At 33.7% G+C, this 23946-nt stretch overlaps 1 protein-coding gene across 2 annotated transcripts in view; it reads right to left on the bottom strand.

Annotated features, from left to right (window-relative positions):
- Positions 1-2342: 2342 nt before the first annotated feature.
- The window catches only part of LOC149895537 (uncharacterized), a 47127-nt gene continuing 25523 nt past the window's right edge, over positions 2343-23946 (bottom strand). For both annotated transcript variants that reach the window (XM_090118811.1, XM_090118812.1), the window contains exons 2-9: positions 19377-19946; positions 17248-18104; positions 14379-14506; positions 13629-13762; positions 13132-13267; positions 12046-12152; positions 11074-11207; positions 2343-2450 (exon numbers count right to left, since the gene is read on the bottom strand). In XM_090118811.1, coding sequence (XP_089974937.1) covers positions 2351-2450; positions 11074-11207; positions 12046-12152; positions 13132-13267; positions 13629-13762; positions 14379-14506; positions 17248-18104; positions 19377-19919 — 2139 coding nt within the window. In that variant the 5' untranslated portion in view covers positions 19920-19946 and the 3' untranslated portion in view covers positions 2343-2350. The remainder of the gene's footprint in view (positions 2451-11073; positions 11208-12045; positions 12153-13131; positions 13268-13628; positions 13763-14378; positions 14507-17247; positions 18105-19376; positions 19947-23946) is intronic.

Raw genomic sequence — 23946 nt, 5'->3', positions numbered from 1 at the left:
TGTCACGGTATCACGTGTGAACCGATTTCGTTAATTATTTTTTTATTATACTCCTTGAAGTACGAGGATGGTTCTTATGTAGAGAAAACGTAAAGATGTACAACGGGCGAAGCCGGGGCGGACCGCTAGTTATATATAGATTTCAAATCGATTATATTTTGTTTAATTATTTAATAGTCTGTGCTTATATTTCTTCGCTTATCTGTTGACATTTAACTTCAGTATGACCCCATTTGATTTGTTATTGCTAATTAAATATAATATTGATAAATATTTTTGCTATTTATATAAGTTACATAAATAAATGTGTTTGAGGAAATGCTATACATATTATAATCTTGCTAAATATTATATATACCTTTTTATTATTTTGATTTACCTTTTTTTAATTAAGATATATTGAAATTGATTATTTTGATTTATATCCAGTAATGTAATCTATGAAAAAGATAAAAAATGTGTTTAATGCTGTAAATAAATCTATAAATAAAAAACAACTTTAAAACTCAATATTATATTGAATACAATAATTAGACCCGGCATAAGAATTATTTTTTTTACAAAAATGCCAAATACTATATTAATATACATACATAAGTATTATATGTATTAAAATTTTATGACTTTCAACTTAATAATAACTTATTTAAATTAAAAAAAATATTGATTGATATTTTAATCTTATAGAAGATAATATTTTGTGTGTCTCTAATATCTTCTCAAACTTAAGAATTAATTGTAAAATAATATGAAAATTTTATTATAAAAATGTGGGATACAGCGGCGAAACGATATTATTCTTATCAAATCACGACCTATCAGATACACAAGGTGTCATAAATATCGGTCAAGCCATTTCGGAGTGACGGAGTTTTTAGAAAAAGTGGGAATAAAAACGGTTTTTTATCAAATTGTTATGTAACTTAATATAACCCTAAGTTATTACCTTAATATCAAGTTATAGGCAAGTTAAGCAAGCCAATATCTATAAAAATATTATGCATTAGTTTAAATACAGTAGATGATGGATTTTTTTTAAAAAGAAATAGATTGTTTTCCAATTTAAAGTTAGTTTTAAAACATCTAAAAAAAGTACGTAATAAGAAAAATGTGTTTTTCTTTGTGCTACCAATACTATATTTTTTACAAAAAATTATTAAAAAATCCATCAAAAACTTTAAAACCAATATTATTTCAGATCAAAAACCTAACTAGAGATCATAGTTTAAAAAAAACACAACCAACTGCGCAAAAAAAATTCAATTTTTACTTTAGTAAAAGTTTTTAAAAAATATTGCAGGTACCTAAATATACTTAAATTTTAAAATAGCTAAAAAACTAACCATACTAAGTACTAACTAAAAAATATTTTTACTTATGAAAAATATTAAAAATATTTTTATTTATGAAAAATATTAAAAAATATTTTTAATAAGAGCACTTACGGTATCATGTCATCAAACATATTAAAATGTATTTTTTTATATGACTAAATCTCATTTTTATAGAAATATCAAGGATAAATTAAAAAAAATACAATTTTAGGCGAAAATCATTGAATACATTTTGATGAAACTAAAATAATAGATAGATACGTTGTACAAAGTGCAACAAGAATGTAGTTTATTTAAATACAAGCTGTGCCCGCGGTTTCACCCGCAGTGCTCCGTTCCTGTTGGTCTTAGCGTGATGATGTATAGCCTATAGCCTTCCTTGATAAATGGGCTATCTACCGAAAGAATTTTTCAAATCGGACCAGTAGTTCCCGAGATCAGCGCGTTCAAACAAACAAACTCTTCAGCTTTAAGTATAGATTAAATTTAAAATTATTAAAACTTATTTAAATGTAATGTCCCCTTAAAATAACAAAATTGATTTGATTTTTCATCTTATCTTAAATATAAACAATTAAAAAAGTCCATATTAAAAATATATTTGTGCAAAAAAACATTCATATTTTCCCTTTGGATTATAAAAATAGTTTTAACTTAATTTCGTATTTTAAAACTAAAACTTATTTATACACAAGTATAAAAAATATTCCGTTCATATTTTTATTAATCTCTTTATTCAATTTGTTTTTTTGATAAACAAATAAAAAATACAATATTATTCATTTTCACCAAAATAAAAACTGATACAATTTCAAAATATAATGCATTAATATTTTACGTTCCAAATTCAAAATTACATTCGAATTCCATATTTCAAATTCTATACATTCAAAAAAAGAAACTTTCGAATCTATTCCAAATTCAACCATCTTTCGAATTGCACAAAAATGGTGCGTTCTTTAACCCTTCGAAATTCAAAGTTCCATTCCATGTTCAAACATTTATTTATAACACTTTTAACGGCATTTCTTGAGGAATTCCAACACTTCGATCGGAAAGTTTTGTCGTGTCGACGATTTGCTCGCAGACCGGGCATATTCTAGTGGAGTTACCGAGCTGTAAAAATAAATACAATTTAATATAAACATAATTAAAAAAAATGTGTGCGTGTACTAGTGTACACACGTAAGAAGTGAAACTTCTTTATGACCTTATTTTTCAAAAAATAATTTACTATATGCAACTTTCACAGAAATACGTCGAACCACGCGTGGTAGGGATAAGAAAAAGATGGCGCCTAACGGAAAAATGTCACGCGTAACGAAAAAATTTTACACTGAATTTTTTTCCAACCCCGATAAAGAAGTTTCACTTCAATAATTAAACAAAAGAGCGCACGTGGCAGAAGTGAAACTTCTTTGATAAGATTCGATAATAAATATTATTAAGAAAAGAGTGTGTACACGTGTCAGAAGTGAAACTACTTTGAAAAGATTCAAAGGTACCAAATTTGTCGCCTTACTCCATGACGTGACGGTATTTCCATGACGCGACTTTGAGATTTTACTCTCAACGCGCTTAAGGTGATTGCAACGATCTGTTCCCAGCCAATATCCCGCTAGATGGCGCTGAATTCTACATTTCTAGTTTATTTGAGTTTTTGCGTAATTGGAATAGTCATCAAACCTAGGAATAGTCATGGCGGTTACTGAATATTATATTTTATTGAAATATGTTATATCATTGCCTTAAAATCCACCCAATTCGGTAAAATTATGCGTTTTAACATCTGTCATTGCATACAGGGTCGTTTACACACACAGACGTATACAAAAATGATAAAGATTTAACTCTAGATGGCGTGAATGTAAAGCGCGTCACACACGGTGAAGATACTACCTATAATATTTTATCTAATCTAGTAATATTTTATATTACAGTATCTTAAGGTATCCGGTATCAGCGTTCTGACCATCATTTTTCTTTTTTCGCTGTAGAACCGCCATCCTGTTACAAATGACCCACAAAGGAGAATGACCACGGGTGGTATCGGTAAAATTTTAGTTGTGCCACGTATTCGTTATATTGTTAATTCCTATTTGTATTTATAATGATCATATGTATCAATATTAAGTCTTAATTAAACCGGATAAATTGAAATAATAGTAAAAGTAAAAGTTTTTCTTTTGAAACATGTATGAACTTTCGCATTAGTAGGAAGTAGGATTGTTATAAAAATAAAAGTTATATTTGTTGGCGTAAACTATTTTATTGTAATTTTGGGAAATAAATAATGTCAAAATTGATTACCTACAATAAAACGCAGTTTTATTTTATTACCTACATTACACTATTGTTTTTTTTTTATCAAAACATGTATTTGAAGTAGCAAATATGATATTATGCTGATCCAAGCATTTTCACTCAAAACTAATATCACTAATGATTTGTAAAAGTAAATTATTTCAATATACATTTCATAACCAACAAGAAAGAATAATTATTCATACAACAACAAATCAAAAACACTATTTACTATGGAAAAAAAACCAGGAAGGTGAAAAACATATTTACGATTTCGATGCACTCGACTTTTAGTAAAATAATAGGTAAAAATATTATTATGGTTTTGATCACAGACATATCTGTGGTTTTGATTTTAGCTACTAGTATCAGAAAGCTGCGTGTTCAATGCACGTCGGGGTCCCACAACTGTGGAGGAAGGAAGGTAGAATACCTCCATCGAATAAGTGAAGTTTCTCGACATACTCGATTTGCCGGCCGGCCTCAATGAAGATTGTCCGAAAGTTGTATATGTGCTCTGTAACGAAAAAATTTCGCTAGCGCGATTCAGAGTGAGGTGTCGTACAATATACCTAATGAAGTTTTTCATCTTTTTATTTTACTGCAAATACAAAATAAAAATTAAACAATGGTAATGTAAATTCTAAACAAACTACTACCAAAATACAATTAGAACAAAAATCATTTGACTTGTTTATTTCACCCAGAGGCCAGAGGCGGCTCGTGACAAAATTGTATAGGTGTTCACTTGAAATAAAACAACGAAAATACAATAGCGTTCGGGATGATTTATTACAAAAAAATGAGCACCACATTTTATAAATGTCTATAACACTAAAAATTACAAAGTACAGGCTATTTCAAAACGAATTCAATGACTAGGTATCAATAATTAGTAAATCACCGAATTTGCATTCGCGAGCGTAGGTATCCATAGTGTTTGTCACTGACGGTCACTGACCTCTATAACTTATAGTTATAGAGGTCAGTGGTGTTTGTTGTGTAAACATGTATGTATTTGAGTAGTTAGTAGCATATTATATTCTGAATTTCTGATCCATGCCTATTCACTCAAAACTAATAACACTAATGATTTGTAACAGTAAATTATTTCAATAGGTAGGTATTTGAACATTTCCCAACAAGACGTAAGAATAATTATTCGTAGGTATACAAGATACAATAACAAATCTAATACACTATTTATTATTTTATTATTTACTAGCGGTCCGCCCCGGCTTCGCCCGTGGTACATGTTTACGTTTTCTCTCCATAAGAAGTAATAGCTAGAGAGCTAGTGCAAAGCTACCTGTATGTATTTGACCAGACCTGGATTTTTGTGTGTTGATTCCCCTATACCTACTATACATGAGATGAGGAGTCACTAAGCCCAGAGTGGTGGACGGGGCGCGCGCTTAGGTAAGACAGGTGGAAATTTTTGGCGAACTTTGAAACCATTTGACCACGTCTGCCATTTTGATATTTGAAAATAGATTATTATTTCTATCGGAAAATAACAATGGCAGACCATTATCACGCGGATAACATTCTGGCAGACACTTATGAAAGTGCTGAAAAAAATACAATTTTGAAAGTATTTGACCAGATCTGCCATTCATATATTTTATTTATTAGGGTCTTAAAAACTTATTTTCGAAACGGCAGACATTTTCATTGCGTACAGACTTCAGCAGACAACTACAGACTTCAGCAGTCAACAAGACTATTAGCTTCTACATGGTCAGATGTATATATGTATTACGTTCCCTGACCTTACATCAATGATTTACTTTATTAATGTTTTTATGGTCATTTACATTTAATTTTGAAAACTATGGAATAAAATTTATAAATTTGATGATACAAAACTAAATATACATTTGTAAAGAATCTCAAATATAAAGTTGTGTTGCAAATAACAAATCATCATTTAAATATTTAGTTTATTTCTTTATTTAAGAAACAATTAACAATTACAAAACAACATAAAAAAACACGCATGCATTTATTGAAATGTTCATTCATCATCACTATCGTATGGCGTTGTGTGACTCGTCTTCATAATCCATTGAATCGGATTCTGTAAAAGTAAAACGTAAATTATATAATAAAAGAAATGAGTCATTATAAACTTACCTAGTAAGGCAATGCCTTTGATGTCGCACGATGCCGCCGCGCCGCCAGTGTAGGTACTTCTGCTGCTACATGAAAATATGCTAGGGTTGCAACAAATGGGAAATAAAACAATTGTGATTATTACTATTATGATGTAATCATTTATTCATATTATGTACATTCAAAACAATTGCTATTATTAAATCTGATGTAATTATTTTTTCATAAATATATAATTATTATTAATTACATAATATATTGCACTGTGAAATATTTACGTATCACTTTATTTTTGATGTTCTTAATTGTCTTTTATAAAATTTAAGTGACGCATTCGCATTGGGATCAACAATCCGATAAGAAAAGAATGGAGACAACATATACATAGCTTTGATTTCAATTCTACAGATACAAAATATACAATCTATCTAAAATGATACAACGGATGTTTCCTGCGTTTTCTCGTCAAAATACCGAAACAACGTAATTATTGTATAGTAGTTGGGCGTGAAAGTAAAAAAACAAATGAAAAGTGTTTTCCATATGATTATTTATTAAATTTACGCGATTAAGAATAATTTCAACGATACAATTTAGTAACCGAGAATTCAGAGGATTAAAGAAAATACCTGCCTGATCATTTTATCAAACTCTAAAAGAATTATGGTTATTTCGCATCACTCGGTTTATTAGTTTGGTAATAATTATTAAAGGTAGTTACAACCCTAGCCATTGAGTCGAACGGTAGGCAACACAATATCGACTTTGTGCGGGTACATATGGTACATTTCTTCTTGCTGTGAAGCGTAATTATTATTATTAAGATTTTTTAGGCTATTTTGAATCAGCTGTTCTAATTTAATTCTAGAAATTTATTAAAACGTGATTTTTTTAAAAGTATATTATGAGTTTATAAATACCTCAACCAATAGTTATTGTGTCCTATCCTCATTTCTTTATATCTTGGTAGTTAACTAAAGTGTTAAATTTACATAACCTCAACAACAACATTTACACTGCCACTGCACTAAAACTAAACTAACTAGCTCTCTAGCTATAAGAACCATCCTCGTACTTCAAGGGATATAATAAAAAAAGAATTATCGAAATCGGTTCAGCCGTTCTCGAGTTATGCGCTTACCAACACATTTTGCGATTCATTTTTATATATAAGACTAGCGGTCCGCCCCGGCTTCGCCCGTGGTACATGTTTACGTTTTCTCTACATAAGAACCATCCTCGTACTTCAAGGAATATAATAAAAAAAGAATTATCGAAATCGGTTCAGCCGTTCTCGAGTTATGCGCTTACCAACACATTTTGCGATTCATTTATATATATATACTAGCGGTCCGCCCCGGCTTCGCCCGTGGTACATAATATTTACGTTTTCTCTACATAAAAACCATCCTCGTACTTCAAGGAATATAATAAAAAAAGAATGATCGAAATCGGTTCAGCCGTTCTCGAGTTATGCGCTTACCAACACATTTTGCGATTCATTTTTATATATAAGAAGATAAGATTATGTGAAAATAACCAGGAAGGTGAAAAACATATTTACGAAAACATAGTAACATAATATGGCTGTCGCTACAATAATTATATTTCAATTTTATCTTTTTATACCTAGTAGAACTGGCCGACGAATAAAAAAAATCGTATTAGAATAAATACAATAAATTACGGAACAAAAAAAGGATTGTAACTGAATTAGGTATGTTTGTTTCTGGGCGCACCGTTTTCGACGACGCGACGCGCGACGTAAGCGTATAGGTATAGGTACCTACTTTGCTAAAACAAACTAATAAAATTGTGTGTCTGTCTGAAAATTCGGAAAAGCATATTTTGCAAGTTTGTAATTACTTTGATAGTTTACCGATTTATAATAATTGTAATTGTAATTGTATAATATATAATTTGCAATGTGGTGAAATTTCATAAAAATCACGGGCCAATTTTTTGTTTTGAATCCCACCGAAAATATAATTGCGTTATTAGAATAATTAATTACTATACCTACCCACGATCAATTATTACAATATAGTCTCAAATGCATACTAGAGAAATATTGCAATTTGATTCAATTAAAATGCATAGCATACAAAAATAAATTCACAACACAAGAAATTCCGCGCGCAAATCATAGCGCGTGTCAATGAAATCAAGAATGTTTTATATCAAGCCGACGCGGACGACGACGCGACGCCGAACAAAAGTACCTACGACGGACGACCACGCTTCGAGTTGCCAAACAACATGAGTAATAAATTGTTTACAAAAAAAACAAGTTTTCCATTTTTCTGTATGAGTAGACAGAACTTCAAAACGCCACCTGCTACGGTTTATATTATGAACGATTGTTATAAAAATAAAAGTTATATTTGTTGGTGTAAACTATTTTATTGATCAATAATTTTGGAATTTAAAATTGTCAACATTGATTACAATAAAACGCAGTTTTATTTTATTACACTATTGTTTTTTTTATCAAAACATGTATTTGAAGTACCATATAATATTATGCTGATCCAAGCATTTTCACTCAAAACTTATATCACTAATGATTTGTAAAAGTAAATTATTTCAATATACATTTCATAACCAACATGTAAGAATAATTATTATTATTCCTACCTACAACAACAAACCTAAAACACTATTTACTATGGGAAAATAACCAGGAAGGTGAAAAACATATTATTATTTACGATTTCGACGCACTCGACTTTTAGTAAAATATAGTAGGTAAACATAATATTATGGTTTTGATTTTTGCTACTAGTATAAGAAAACTGCGTGTTCAAACTACTTGTTTGTCTGTCTGAAAATTCGGAAGTACTTTGGTAGTTTACCGATTTATAATAATATTGTATATATCGTTGTTTAAAAAATATTCAAACACAATAAAATATGATATATGTACTGATTTATCACTGGTTTCAGTGATGAACTGATGAGTCAATTATAGCCACTATACTTTCGTCATACGTGTGTATGATTGATGTGATTTGCAACGTGGTGATATTTCAGAAAAATCACGGGTCAAATTGTCCCACCGAAAATATAACTGCGTTATAAGAATAACTATACCTACGATAAATTATACATAATACAATATAGTCTCAAATGCATACTAGTGAAATATTTTATTTGAATCAATAAAATAAAAAAATAAATAAAAAAAAATAATAATACAAAAATAAATTCACAACACAAGAAAATCCGCGCGCAAATCATAGCGCGTGACAATGAAATCAAGAACTTTCGAGCCGACGCGGACGACGAAGGAGCCTAACAAAAGTACCTACAATCATAGGCGGCTCGTGACAAAATTGTATGGCCGTGTTCACTTGAAATAAAACAACGAAAATAGGTACCTACAATAGCGTTAGCAGTACAAAAAAAATTAGCACCACATTATAAATGTCTATTTATACACTAAAAATTATAGAGTATTTCAAAACGAATTCAATTATTATTTAGCAATAATTAGAAAATCCCCGAATTTGCATTCGTGATCGTATTCATAGTGTTTGTCTACACTAATATTATAAAGAGGAAAACTTTGTTTGTTTGTTTGATTGTAATGAATAGGCTCATAAACTACTGGACATTTTACCAATGTTTGCAAGTTTGTGATTACTTTGATAGTTTACCGATTTATAATAATTGTATACTTATATCATTGTTTAAAAATATTCAAACACAATATGATATAGGTACTGATTTATCACTGGTTTCAGTGATGAACTGATGAGTCAATGTTAGCCACAATACTAATCACTTTCGTCATACATGTGTATGAACTATGATTGATGTGATTTGCAATGTGGTGAAATTTCATAAAAATCACGGGCCAATTTTTTGTTTTGAATCCCACCGAAAATACATATATTACTAATTGCGTTATTAGAATAATTAATTACTATACCCACGATCAATTATTACAATTTACAATATAGTCTCAAATGCATACTAGAGAAACATTGCAATTTGAATCAATTAAAATGCATAGCATACAAAAATAAATTCACAACACAAGAAATTCCGCGCGCAAATCATAGCGCGTGTCAATGAAATCAAGAATGTAATTTTATATCAAGCCGACGAGCGACGACGCCGAACTAAAGTACCTACAGTACCATTTACCTTCAGTGTACAATACAGTTTACAGACCTACGACGGACGAACAATAATGAGTAATAAATAAAAAAAAACATAGTTTCTAAGGTCATTAGTTTTATTTTATTTTATTGTTATTTTCTTTGAACGATTGGAAATGAAATTACTCAATTTTTACACAGAACTTTGATTTATTAGAATTATGCTCATTATGCATAAGATAACGAACGCGAATGCACGACATCTAGCGCGTCAATGTCTAAACATCGCCTTTCGTTTAGACATTGACGCGCTAGATCTGTAATAAGTATATAGTCTATGCGCTAGATGTCGTGCTTTATGTCGTGTTTCGCTTGGCAAAAGTCACGCACACTACTGTAGAAGTGTCAAATTTTTCCGGTATTTTACTGTTGTTTTTCTAAGTAAATATTGTAAATTATTGATTAAAAAGGTCGAACGCGCACACATTTCATTATAGAGAAGTGATAAAATGATTAGTTTTAAAGAAATAGTGTCTGTGTTAAGTGTTTAGAGGTAATCAAAAATGTATGGAGGGACGGTCGGAACATCAACCTTAAAGAAGTTTCACTTCAAAAAACACGCTTTTATAAAATTAATTACTCATGAAATTATTGTATTGTCACCGATCCTTGATAAGTGTACTAAGTTTGAATTAAATCTGTCATTTTTTTAATAACCATTAAACTGTTTTAAATTTGTCAGAAACAAATTAAAATGGGATCAAGCGAAAGCACTAACTAACATTTCTAACATTTGAAAGCTATTCAAATGTTAGAAGAATCATCTAAATCGGTTCAACCAGTCGGAAGTTATGAGGTAATAAAGTCAAATTGATTGCTGCACCGAAATTGTATGCCAAAATTTCATGACAATCGGTCCAGCCGTTTCGTAGGACCTTACTTGATACGAAATTTTTATATCCATACTAATATTATAAATGCGAAAGTAACTCTGTCTGTCTGTCTGTTACTCAATCACGCCTGAACTACTGAACCAATTTGCATGAAATTTGGTATAGATATATTTTGATACCCGAGAAAGGACATAGGATAGGTTTTATCCCGGAAATCCTATGGGAACGGGTCCTATGGAACTCTGAAAACGCGGGCAAAGCCGCGGGCGGAAAGCTAGAAGTTAGCTTCTACTTCTTTATATATTTAATTATGTATATTACCTTCTATTTTGCGCATGTGCAAGTTTCTTCCACATTTTTCGATCAATGTTCTTAAAAATCACCATAATGAGACGAAGGTCACAATTCGCTGAATTAACAGCCAAATGTAGGGCTGTTTCACCCCCTTTAATATCCTGAAAAAAAAAAATTTATGATAATTGTAAACGAAATATTGTGTGTAATAATAATTATGTTAATTTATCCATACAATTTTACAGAATATTGTGAAACGAGAAATAGGCTTTTTTTATAATTTTTATAAACATTTAATCTATACTAATACTATAAAGCTGAAGAGTTTGTTTGTTTGAACGCGCTAATCTCGGGAACTACTGGTCCGATTTGAAAAATTCTTTCGGTGTTAGATAGCCCATGTATCGAGGAAGGCTATAGGCTATATATCATCACGCTAAGACCAACAGGAGCGGAGCGATGCGGGTGAAACCGCGGGAAACAGTATTTTATATGACATTTGGCACAGAAAGTTCCCAAACTATTTACATTTATTACACAATATAAAATATTATTTAATACTAGAAAAATTAAAGTTAAAATTGGTTGTCTGTAAAGTCGGTTTACTGACGACAGTTGAACGTGACAACGTCCGATTGTACTTCTTTGTCGCTCGTTCCGCGCTCTCGCTCGCACTTCAAGCCTTACATGGAACGCCTCAGAGCGAGGTAACGCCGCATGAGTCATGTTTTTTCGGGCTCTATCGAATTATAAGACGTTGTCACGTCAAAAAAAAATTATATATTAACTAGCTTTCCGCCCGCGGCTTCGCCCGCGTTTTCAAAGAAAATCCCGTTCCCATAGGATTTCCGGGATAAAATCTATCCTATGTCCTTTCTCGGGTATCAAAATATCTCTATACCAAATTTCATGCAAATTGGTTCAGTGGTTTAGGCGTGATTGAGTAACAGACAGACAGACAGAGTTACTTTCGCATTTATAATATTAGTATGGATTTACCTCACGCCACAAATCCACGCCAGCGTGTTCTAAAAGCACATGTGTGATGTGAATTCTTGGTGATTTCACGCTATGTAAGCTGCAAGCCACGTGTAGTGCTGTGTATCCTGTAATATATATAATTTATATAAAAAAAGCCGGGTTGCACTGGGGGAGTGCCGGCAGAAGTGAAAACTTGATTATTAACGTTGAGCATGTTTGATATTTTGGAATGGTATCCGTCTTACGCTTTTTCGATCAGGTCACGTGTCCTGACGCGAGTTTAAGATTTTATACCCATTACAGAAAAAGTGCTGAACGCCGCTAAACAAGGTTTCACTTCAAAAAAACTATTTAATAAGATGAATATAATTTAAATAAAAAACTATTTAGTATGATGTAGTTATGAAATTATTGTATTGTCACCGATCCTTGATAAGTGTACAAAGTTTTAATTTAATTTGTCGGTAGAAAGTGGGTCGAAATGGAGTTAAAAGGACAGATAAATAAACACAGCTATATGAACATATAAGACGTAATACATGTTTTTTCAAAATTTATTTTTATGGAAAATCTAGACTTTAACGGACCCACCAAAAATTAACAAGTAACATTCTCCATAACCAAACATATATATTATCGTAATCAAACCAGTCTATCACACATTTCCCCTATCCTATCCTCCCCACTGCCAATCTCCCCTGTACCATCCTCCCCACGTCCCATATCCCATGCTCACTGCCCATCTCCCCACTCCCATCCTCCCCACTTCCCCTCCCCCATCCTCCCCATCTACCCACTACCCATCCTCCCCACTCACCATCAGCATTAGCATGGTGCAAAGCGAACAGTGGTACATCCCCACTGTGCTTCGACACAAGCTCGTATAGACACAGGCCAAATGTGTCCCCATCACGATTAAACACTCATTAATAACTATCAATCCATCTTTCACAATTCTACAAAACTATTTCCCACTACCACAATCATAATTCCCCTCAAAACTAAATACCTTTCCCCATTCCCGTCCTCCCCTCTCTCATCCTCCCAACTGCCCACTTTCCCTCCCATCCTCCCCACTACCCATCCTCCCCACTCCCCACTCACCATCAGCATTAGCATGATGCAAAGAGAACAATGGTACGTCCCCACTGTGCTTCGACACAAGCTCATATAGACACAGGCCAAATGTGTCCCCACCACGAGCGCAAGCGATTATTAGATTGTCACCAATAGCGTCGACCTGTGGGAAAATAAAAGATAATTAGAAAATGTAAAATATAGCATTTTTTTTAAGACTAGCCCGCCCCGCGGTTTCACCCGCATTGCTCCTCTTCTGTTGGTCTTAACGTGATGATATATAGTCTATAGCCGTCCTCGATAAATGGACTATCGAACAGTGAAATAAAGCTGAAGAGTTTGTTTGAACGCGCTAATCTCAGGAACTACTGGTATGATTTGAAAAATTCTTTCGGTGTTAGATAGCCCATTTATCGAAGCAGGCTATAGGCTATATATATCATCACGCTTAGACCAACAGGAGCGGAGCAATGCGTTCAAAACTGCGGGGCACAGCTAGTATATCATATTATTATATAACTAACCTCAGTAAACAGGCATTCGCCCGCGGGTTTGAACGTATCCTCCTTGGTCACGGTTCGTATGCATTGCACCAAATATCTTGTTATAAGCGGTCTGCTGGGACAACGTAGTACGGCTGCTTTTAGAAGGTTTAGACCTGAAAATTAATATTTTTTGGTTATTTTTTGTAGAATGAGGATATTGAATGAAAGTATGTACAGTTAACAATAAGTAAAATAGAACTTAAAAAGTTATATCTGCTCTTTTAAAAAGTATAAAAGATGATCCAGCAAGTCGAGAAGCAAGAACACTTGTCTTTTATGTCTGAGAATTTATGTTGGTCACTAAGAATACGTAAAAACCGATTTACCTTAGGGTAGTTAATTTATTCAAATTCAAATTATATGTTATAACACATAGTTTGATATTACTTACTTACAATACAAGTTTTAAAGCCTATTTTTATTTATATGATTTTTAATATTGAAGAATGGACGTAAGCAACTAACAAAATGACTAACCGAATAAAAAAGTGTATATTATTTATATAAAAATGAATCGCAAAATGTGTTGGTAAGCGCATAACTCGAGAACGTCTAAACCGATTTCGATAATTCTTTTTTTATTATATTCCTTGAAGTACGAGGATGGTTCTTATGTAGAGAAAACGTAAATATTATGTATCACGGGCGAAGCCGGGGCGGACCGCTAGTTATTTATAAAATAACGACTGAAAGATCAAGGTATGAATGAAAATAAATAAAAAAGCTTACCAAACTCTCCGATAAACAACTCCTTTTTCAGAGCCAGCACTTTCTCACAGATTAGGCTGAACAGAGCCAACTGTAAATTTTCATCTGTGTTGTCGTTTGATAGACTTGCTATTATGTGTTGCAATACTCTGAAATAAAAATAAAGTTACATATAGAGAAATCTCGTTTGAAAAAATAAAATTAATTGGGCGGCCTTATAACTTAGTAGTGATCTCTTTCAGGGGGTTTGACGCATTTGGTGCACTTCTCAACTTGTACACCATGCTCAAATGGTGAACTTAGCAACTGGTGCACTTCTCAAATGGTACACTTCGCAACTGGTGCTCTTCTCAATTGGTGCACTTCGCAAAATGTGCACTTTTTGACTGTTTTCCAATTACAGAGCATAATGCGACTCAGTGCCGCACAATGCCGAATTATGCTGATGCTTAATTGGAACATGAAACGCACCAGCAGGTTGCGCTAATTTCAGTGTTGAAAAAAAAATATTCATAGAGTTAGCAAAAACCTCATTAATGTGTAAATAAAGTGGTATACATAATAATTGGTTGAAAAATATTTACGGTTATTTTAAGTAATTTGGATTTTGATTATTTCATTAACATTTTTTTCAATGTTTGTACCTTCATCCATACTTATATTTATTTTTTTAGCACAATTTGAATTAACTTTGATTATTTCGAAAAAACTACAATGAAACGAAAGCTTTAAAATTTTTTCCAACAATTAATAATTACTAACGATAAATCGATTGCACGCATCAATTCACGCGCATTACTTTTTCTAGTGCTCGATTGTGCGAAGCGTTGCTGTAGTTGGAACATTCAACGTTAAGCATTATGCCGCATAATGCGCTCTAGTGCTGTAATTGGAAAACGGGGTTTATCATGAGTGGAGATTTGGAAAAATTGTTTAAAAATGAAAGAATCTTTTGTTTTGCGTAGGTTATTTTCTTAAAAAATACAATCAACCTTTTAATTAGGTACACTCTTACTCAAACAATTTTCGAAGGTTTTTTTTTCAATTTTAGATGATATTCTTAAAAAATACAATCAACCTTTTAATTAGGTACACTCTTACTTAAACAATTTTCGATGGTTTTTTTAAAAATTCAATTTTATAAAAATTCACACGAAAGTTAAAAAAAATTGTAAGAAAGATTACAATATACCTACCTATCATATCTTTATTATGAACTTTTTGCTAAAAATATTTTTTTTTTTTATTTAATGATAATGAATATGATTTCGAGGGACTTTTTTATATTTGTAAAAAATAAAAATGTTGTAGTGTTTATGCAGAGTTTAATTAAAATTATTTATATATTTTATTATAATGATTTTGCAGTAGGTAAATCTTTCTCACAATTTTTTTAATAACTTTCGGGTGACTTTTATATGATCATTGAAAATTGTTTGAGTAAGAGTGTACCTAATTAAAAGGTTGATTGTATTTTTTAAGAAAATAACCTACGCAAAACAAAAGATTCTTTCATTTTTAAACAATTTTTCCAAATCTCCACTCATGATAAAAAGTGCACATTTTGCGAAGTGCACCAATTGAGAAGAGCACCAGTTGCGAAGTGTACCATTTGAGAAGTGCACCAGTTGCTAAGTTCACCATTTGAGCATGGTGTACAAGTTGAGAAGTGCACCAAATGCGTCAAACCCCTTTCAGGCAACCAGGGTTAAAAGTAAAAAGTATAAGACGGCACTTTTAATTATGCACCATGTTATAATCTATTAGCAGGCAAGGTTATTGTAAAATCGGTTCAGTAGTTTTGTGTGTTAGAAATTAATTTATTTAGTAATAAGTATTTTCAATTTTGTAATTTTATAAAGCTGAAGAGTTTTTTTGAACGCGCTATTTTCAGGAACTACTGGTCCGATTTGAAAAATTATTTCAGTGTTAGTTAGCCCATTTATCGAGGGAGGCTATATGCTATATTTCATCACCCCAAGACCAACAGGAGCGGAGCACTGCGGGTAAAACCGCGGGACACAACTTGTATATATATAATAAAATAACAGTAATAATGATGATGGTGATGATCATTTGCAATACATATAATATGTATTGTGTGTGTTACTGTGATACAAAAAATAAAGGAAAAAAAGCATGTTAAAAGTCAATATTTTCCTTATCTCAAGCATCTAGAAGTAATTTGCATTTTAACGAGATCTCTATATAGTCGGCAGTCAGCACAGACATGTATATGTATGTATGTATTCTTGATACATGTCTGTGGCAGTCAGTATGCATATCCTTATAATCTTATAATTTTTCCTTCTATAGTCTAAATGTATATGAAACAATAATACTGGAGTGTCTGTTTATAATGTTGAAAATGATACAAAGTGACAAAAGAAACTACATCTACCCTCCAATAAGAACATTTTTCAATATTATTTTTCTTTTAGAAAGTGTGAATTTTCTTACTACCATCTCTTTCTTTTAAAATGTATTCCAGAATGAACATTGAACACACACATAAGTGTACAGTCACACACACAGAAAAGATGCAATATTACATACTATACAGTTTAATATTGCATCTTTTCTTATCTATGCAAATCATTTGTCTATACCAAGGTCTATACCCATTATGATTCATTCGTTCAAAAATTGACATCTGTTCGTAACCACAACACACTCGTTTGAAAACTAACTACAGTCTAGCTGTGCCCCGCGGTTTCACCCGCATTGCTCCGCTCCTGTTGGTCTTAGCGTGATGATACATAACCTATAGCCTCCCTCGATAAACGGGCTATCTAACACCGAAATAATTTTACAAATCGGACCAGTAGTTCCTGAGACTAGCGCGATCAAACAAACTCAGCTTTATAATATTAGTATAGATAGAACTTACCCGTATGCTTTGCCGAGATCCAAACACGCAACCTTTTGACAAATCATCTTCCTATGTTCTAGCTTCAACTTATTCAAGTGCCCTTGAAACAATTCTTTACAAGTTTTCCTATTCGCCTGGCAACACTCCATTTTCAAGAATTCCGCGGCTATATCTTTTTGCATGTCTTTATATTGTTTTAACGTCATAGACGCTTTTTCCCGCGCTTTTTTATCTGTGCTCTCAATGTCATTTTCTGTTTCTAAACTGTCAAGCACGCTCGGATACTCGTACTGAACGTCTTGGTATCTTTCGTAATCACTGTTATACATTGGTGAAGAAGTTTCAGGAGAAAGGGTGTAATTGCTTGGAGAATGGCTTGGATAGTAGGACTGTGAATCCGACATGGGACTTGGTACGTTTTCCGATCTAGGCGGAGTCGGAAATACGTTCAATGTATCCATTTCGTTTCGAATGCACTGCGTAAATATTTCCGAAGAATCGTATTCTCCAATGAGGTTCGCGTTTTCAAACTCCTCGATCGGATTCTCTTCCGGCGGGATAATTGACACTTGACAGGTGTCAAAAGTGGCCATTATATTATCTGTGGCTTTCGGCGGGAAATTTGACAGCTGACAGATGTCAGGGTTGGCTTGAAGTAGCTCTGCGATGATGTCCTCTTCCGTGGTCTTTTCGTTAATGAACTCTTCAGCCATTTGCCAGTATTTGACCTGTTCTTCTTGCGTGTTTTTGTTGAATTCCCGTACATTTGTGTCGACGAGTTGTAGCGCTTGGTTCAAGAAGGAATTGTCTGCTCTTGTGGTGTCGTTCACGAGCACTTGGCCTCCGGAAAATGTTTGTTTGTTTATTTGGCTGATCTGTAAAAAAATATTTTACTTAAAAAAAGTTTTATTAAATCATACAATGGGGGTTACTGTGACGAAGCAGTACTAATTCTAGTGTTGAACTGTGATGGCACTAGACAACCTATATAAAAAGTCTTGTGTGATGGGGTAAGGGGCAGATGCATTCCACACATCTGAAGGAGGAGGATGCGGAACGACCTATACATATTATACAACTAGCGGTCCTCCCCGGCTTCGCCCGTGGTACATGTTTACGTTTTCTCTACATAAGAACCATCCTCGTACTTCAAGGAATATAATAAAAAAAGAATTATCGAAATCGGTTCAGCCGTTCTCGAGTTATGCGCTTACCAACACATTTTGCGATTCATTTTTATATTATAGAAGAAGATTATGTACATAGCTCTGTCTTTTTCCTATACTTGAATTAGTACTGCTATATGACGTCATAGTAACCAACACCTATCTATTAAAATGACGTTAGCAATCGTTCAAGAAGCTTTAAAATGAAAGTGCTTAGAAAGTTCACTTAGTTATTTAGATTGTAAGTGTTAGACTATCATCGGTCTTATATCAGGGTCAATTGTTATTCAATCAATTATGTTTCCTACTAATATTATAAATGCGAAAGTTTGTGAGGATGGATGTATGTTTGTTACTCTTTCACACAAATACCACTTAACCGATTACAATTAAATTTAGCACACATGTAGAGGCTAATTTGGATTAACACATAGGATAGGTTTTATCCCGGAAATCCCACGGGAACGGGAACTATGCGAGTTTTTCTTTGAAAAAAGCCGCGGGCGGAAAGCTAGTTATAATTTAACGTCTGGTTGATATATTAATGTTTTCAAATGGCGATCTTTAATAGATTGTTATAATATTCTCATTAGTTTTTTTATTAGTTCCTTTTTTGTGCTAGCCTTTTCATATTAAGAAAGCATTAAGTGTACCAAATATGGCACATAAAGAGTTTAAAATTCATGTTTGTTTGCTAGTACAAAATAAGCTCCATGAGAATTGGTAAAGCAGTTTCGGAGGAGTATGGTAATGGCACTAACATTGTGACATGAGAATTTTATATAATACTAGCGGTCCGTCCGCCTTCGCCCGTGGTACATATTTACGTTTTCTCTACATAAGGACCATCTTCGTACTTCAAGGAATATAATAAAAAAAATAATTATCGAAATCGGTCCACCTGTTCACGCGTGATGCCGTGACCAAGGAAAACGGGTTTAATTTTTATATATAGAGAAGATAAAGTACAATAATTCTTACCTGTCTAAAATCAGCCTCTCTTGAATACGGATGCGCAGGCGTCACAAATTGATGTTTATTCTGTATCGGAGCCCTCGATATAGCAACAGTCTGTACTTTCTTCTTCTTTTTATCATCTACCTTTGAATCTTTTTCATCATCTGACTCTGTCTTTTCTGAATACCCACTATCGTCAGATTTGTGTGAATCTAATCTAGTACACCTAACATCATCAATTACTTTGCAAGAAAAGTTTTTGAATTCGTCTTCATCGTCATCTTTTATAGAAAGTTTGCTTAAGTCTAGCTCATCATCTTTTAGTGATAATTTATTTAACAGTTCAGAAACCGGTGTAACAACTATTTCTTTTACTTTCTCTGGTTCCTTTTTATCTCTTTCTGGCTCTTTTTTATCTCTTTCCGGATCTTTATCTGTTGCTTTGTTCTTTCTCTTGTCTTTTCTGTTGAATATCGCTTGGAACGGTTTTTTGAGGATGTCTTTTATGGATTTCTTCTCTTCACCCATGGTTGCTTGTTTGATCGCAGTATGTTTAGCACTTCCCATAGTTTTGATGTCACGACTCCATCACATCTGAAACGAGGAAAATTAATTAAGGAAAACTATAGATTTGAACATGTTTGGGAGGCGCTAAGGATTATGATGACTCATCATTAAAAACAAAGAGGATAATGGTTAATCATTTTAATAGATATATTTAGAGCCAGTATCAAGAATTCAAAATAATACTTATAAGGACCAATTAATTGAACAAACATATCCTCATTTATATCATATCTACTTAATGTTACTTGTACAATATATAATTTATTTATCCTATCCTACTAATATTATAAATGCGAAAGTAACTCTGTCTGTCTGTCTGTCTGTTACGCTTTCCCGCTTAAACCTCTCAACTGATTTTGATGAAATTTGGCACAGACAATCTTTAGACCCTGAGAAAGAACATAGGCCTTTCCTTGCCTTTTATCAAAACACCACGCTGGCGAAGCTCCGGGCGGAAGCTAGTATTGTATAATACACTAGCTGTGCCCCGCGGTTATACCCGCCTTGCTCCGCTCCTGTTGGTCTTAGCGTGGTGATATATAGCATTTAGCCTTCCTAAAGGGACTATGTAACACCGAAAGAATTTTTCAAATCGGAACAGTAGTTCCTGAGATTAGTTGCCACACGATTTACCTCACGGTTAATGCACCAAATTGAATAGTAAAATACACATAATGATTTTTGCGTTTTACTATAATATTTGTATAGGGGTAAGAAGTTAGAACAGTAATTAACTTATTGACTTTAGACTCGATTTGACCCACTTTAAACGGACAGATTTATATCTAAGGGTGCACTCACACACATCAGTCACCGTCACGGCACGTCACCGGACAGGATTAAAAAAAAATATGTATCAATAGTTCTAGTATGACTCTGTTCCCACACGACAGTCGCCGGCACGAAATCTATCAGTGACGTCACCGGTCAGGCACGTCAAATAATCTTTCCATACATGTATCATACTTTTATCCCCACTCACCCGGTGCCGTCACGTCTCAGTTCAGTCAGCGTCGTGCTACCGTCAATAATTGCTACATGTTCTCTAGCGTGACACACGTCTAATCACTGACTAACCTGATGTATGTGTTCAATGATTCAGTCAAACCGGCGACGTGACTGACGGACAACATGACGGTGACTGGTGTTTGTGGATACGTACACAAACCGTCACCGATCAGTCATCGGTGACTTGACGGTGACTGATGTGTGTGAGTGCACCCTTATACATATTATAAAGGCGAAAGTTTGTAAGGATGTATGGATGTATGGATGTTTGTTACTCTTTCACGTAAAAACTACTGAACCGATTACAATGAAATTTAGCACACATATAGAGGGTAACTTGGATTAACACATAGGATAGGTTTTATCCCGGAAATCCCACGGGAACGGGAACTATGCGGGTTTTCCTTTGAAAACGCAGGCGAAGCCGCGGGCGGAAATCTAGTAAATTTATAAAGAATAGAAAAAATTCGATCACGAGGCGGGACTCGAACCCGCATCCTTCGCGCCATTCCGGGGCGGATGCCTATAGGATGTGAGGATTCGGACAGATTTAATTCAAACTTTGTACGATTATCACGGATCGGTGACAATACAATCATTTCATGAGTATATTTAAGCGTGTTTTTATCGAGAAAGTTAAATATTTTATACTGTAAAAGGAATCATTTAGTCAAGTTTTTGACCCTAGTTTCGTTTCTTCGTAAGTCAATAAAATCAGTTTTCCTATACATTTAGATAACAACAAGGAAATAAGACACAATGCACTTAAAACGGTTACAAAATGGTATACAGATAAAAAAAAAAAACAAAACTAAAAATTCAATTACTCTAAAGGCCATCATGTGATCGACAGCTTTCACCATTAGCTGAGTAATTGAATAGAAAATGACATACGAACCAACATTTTAGTTTAACTAGTTGCTGCGCGCGACTTTGTTCATGTATTTTTATGAACTGATAGATGAAGTGAAATTAGAATTTTTTTTATGATGCAATAGGGGAGCGCTTGGCCACGATCTCGCCTGATGGTAAGCTGAGATGTGGCCTAAGGAAGCGCGCTTCCCTAGAATGTACCTCTCCTCTTGAAGACCTCCATATTGTACTCATCGGGGAACTTATTGAAAAGGTTATTTTGTGAGTGAAAGGGGATATTGAAACTACAGCGGTATCGACTACCGCCGTGGGTAGCCGGTATCCCGATGGGCTGTTCGCTACCGTACTCGGATCGGTACGCCATTAGAGTCTCTATAACATACTACGTAAGAGATTTAATCGCGTGCCATCATGATACCGCTACCCACGGCGGTAGCGGATACCGCTGTAGTTTGAAAAGGCCTTTAAAAATAATACGTTTGTAAAACCAAATTCTAATAAAATTTGAATAGATAAAAATGTTGTTCTATTATTAAATTAGGTAGATAAAAATCATATATTTATTTTTTAGTTAAAAATAATCGGTATACGGTAATAAGGATTTAAAAAAATTCATATTTCATGTACCTACGTATCGAAAAATGTTTTCTTGTACCTTTAATGCAATTAATATTACTTGCATTGTCTCCAAAACAAAAGTATTTATACAGGGTGTCCCACTATTGGTATACTAAGCGCGAAGGGACTTGTAGTCTTGCACACACTGATCATGTAAAAAATACTTAAACAACAAAATTAAGTTAAAAAAATTTTGATAAATTTTTCCTGAAAATTCATATTTTCTTCTCTAGCTTCGCGCAGTCGGCATATACTGCTTCTCTAATGTGAGCATTTTCTCTATGAAAACATAATCTTAAACGATAGCTCACGTGCTGGTGGCAAAGTTGGGCGGGTTGCTTGTTATGGGTGTACCGTGTACACATAGAGTTTTAAGAATTCATCTATTTGAAAAAATAAATACGTCTGGAATTTTATAAGTATTTTTTACGTACTCAGCGTATGCAAAACTATAACCTCCTTTGAGCTTAGTATACCAACAATGGGACACCCTGTATAAAGGTGATGAAAATACTCATGGCATCCAACCAAGTAAGTTAATCTTCTTTCCTTTGATATATTTATTAGTTGGTGTTATAAAGTGAAAGAATGTATTACAATTTCTGTTGGTTTTTTTTTAACCGACAGCGACAGAAACAGTGCAATTTCATAATTAATTACAATATGATTGGATGTCCCATGTCCCCTGGTGGGGTAAGGGGCAGATTTTTTTTTTTTTTTTATTCATAACAGAGCAGGCATTTGACCGCGATCCCGCCTGGTGGTAAGCGTGGATGCGGTCAATCGCAAATGATGCCTGTCCTGAAAAAGCCTATTCACTCTGGTTTTAAACAATTCCAAATTATAGTTCTCAGGGAACACAGAAGGTGGGAGGGAGTTCCACTCCTTCGCAGTTTGAATTAAAAAAGATCTTTCAAAGCGTTTAGTGCGTAATCGAGGTATATGTACTACGAACGGGTGAAAGCCGGCCGCTCTTCGCGAGGTTCTATAGTGGAATGGAGATGGCGGAATAAGATTATGCAGCTCGGATGCACACTCACCAAAGTGCAACCGGTAAAAGATAGAAAGGCAGGCTATTCTTCTACGGTGTTCTAGAGATCCAAAACTTTTGGTAATTAGTTTAGGTTCGGCTATAAGTCTTTTTGCGCGTTTTTCCATTGAATCTAGAGCTTGAAGATGGGTTTTTGCAGCGCCAGCCCATGGCTGCAATATTCCACACAGGACCGCACTTGAGCATGGTACAGTCTGAGGAGTTGGTCAGGTGTGAAATATTGATGTGAAATATTGAGTGTAAGATGTATTATACATCTGTTTCACTGATCGAATTTCTTTAGAGGCAAGTAGGTGATCAGCCTCTTGTGTCCTGCCAGACCGAGAAATTTTTTGTTCTTCGTCTCCATCGGGAATGGAACCCAGGACACTCGGTTCTACGCTCATGCGTTACCAAAGAGGCGGTCTTTGTCTGCGTATATAATTTTTATTTTATTATGTAGCTATATGGCGTTTTTTTTATTTTGAGAGGCTGATA

The sequence above is a fragment of the Colias eurytheme genome, chromosome 31, assembly GCF_061535395.1.
Source record: "Colias eurytheme isolate Ceu_HAF_F1 chromosome 31, ilColEury1 Martin Lab GWU primary, whole genome shotgun sequence".
In the NCBI taxonomy this organism is placed as follows: domain Eukaryota; kingdom Metazoa; phylum Arthropoda; class Insecta; order Lepidoptera; family Pieridae; genus Colias; species Colias eurytheme.
This window is presented reverse-complemented; position numbering and strand designations above follow the sequence as displayed.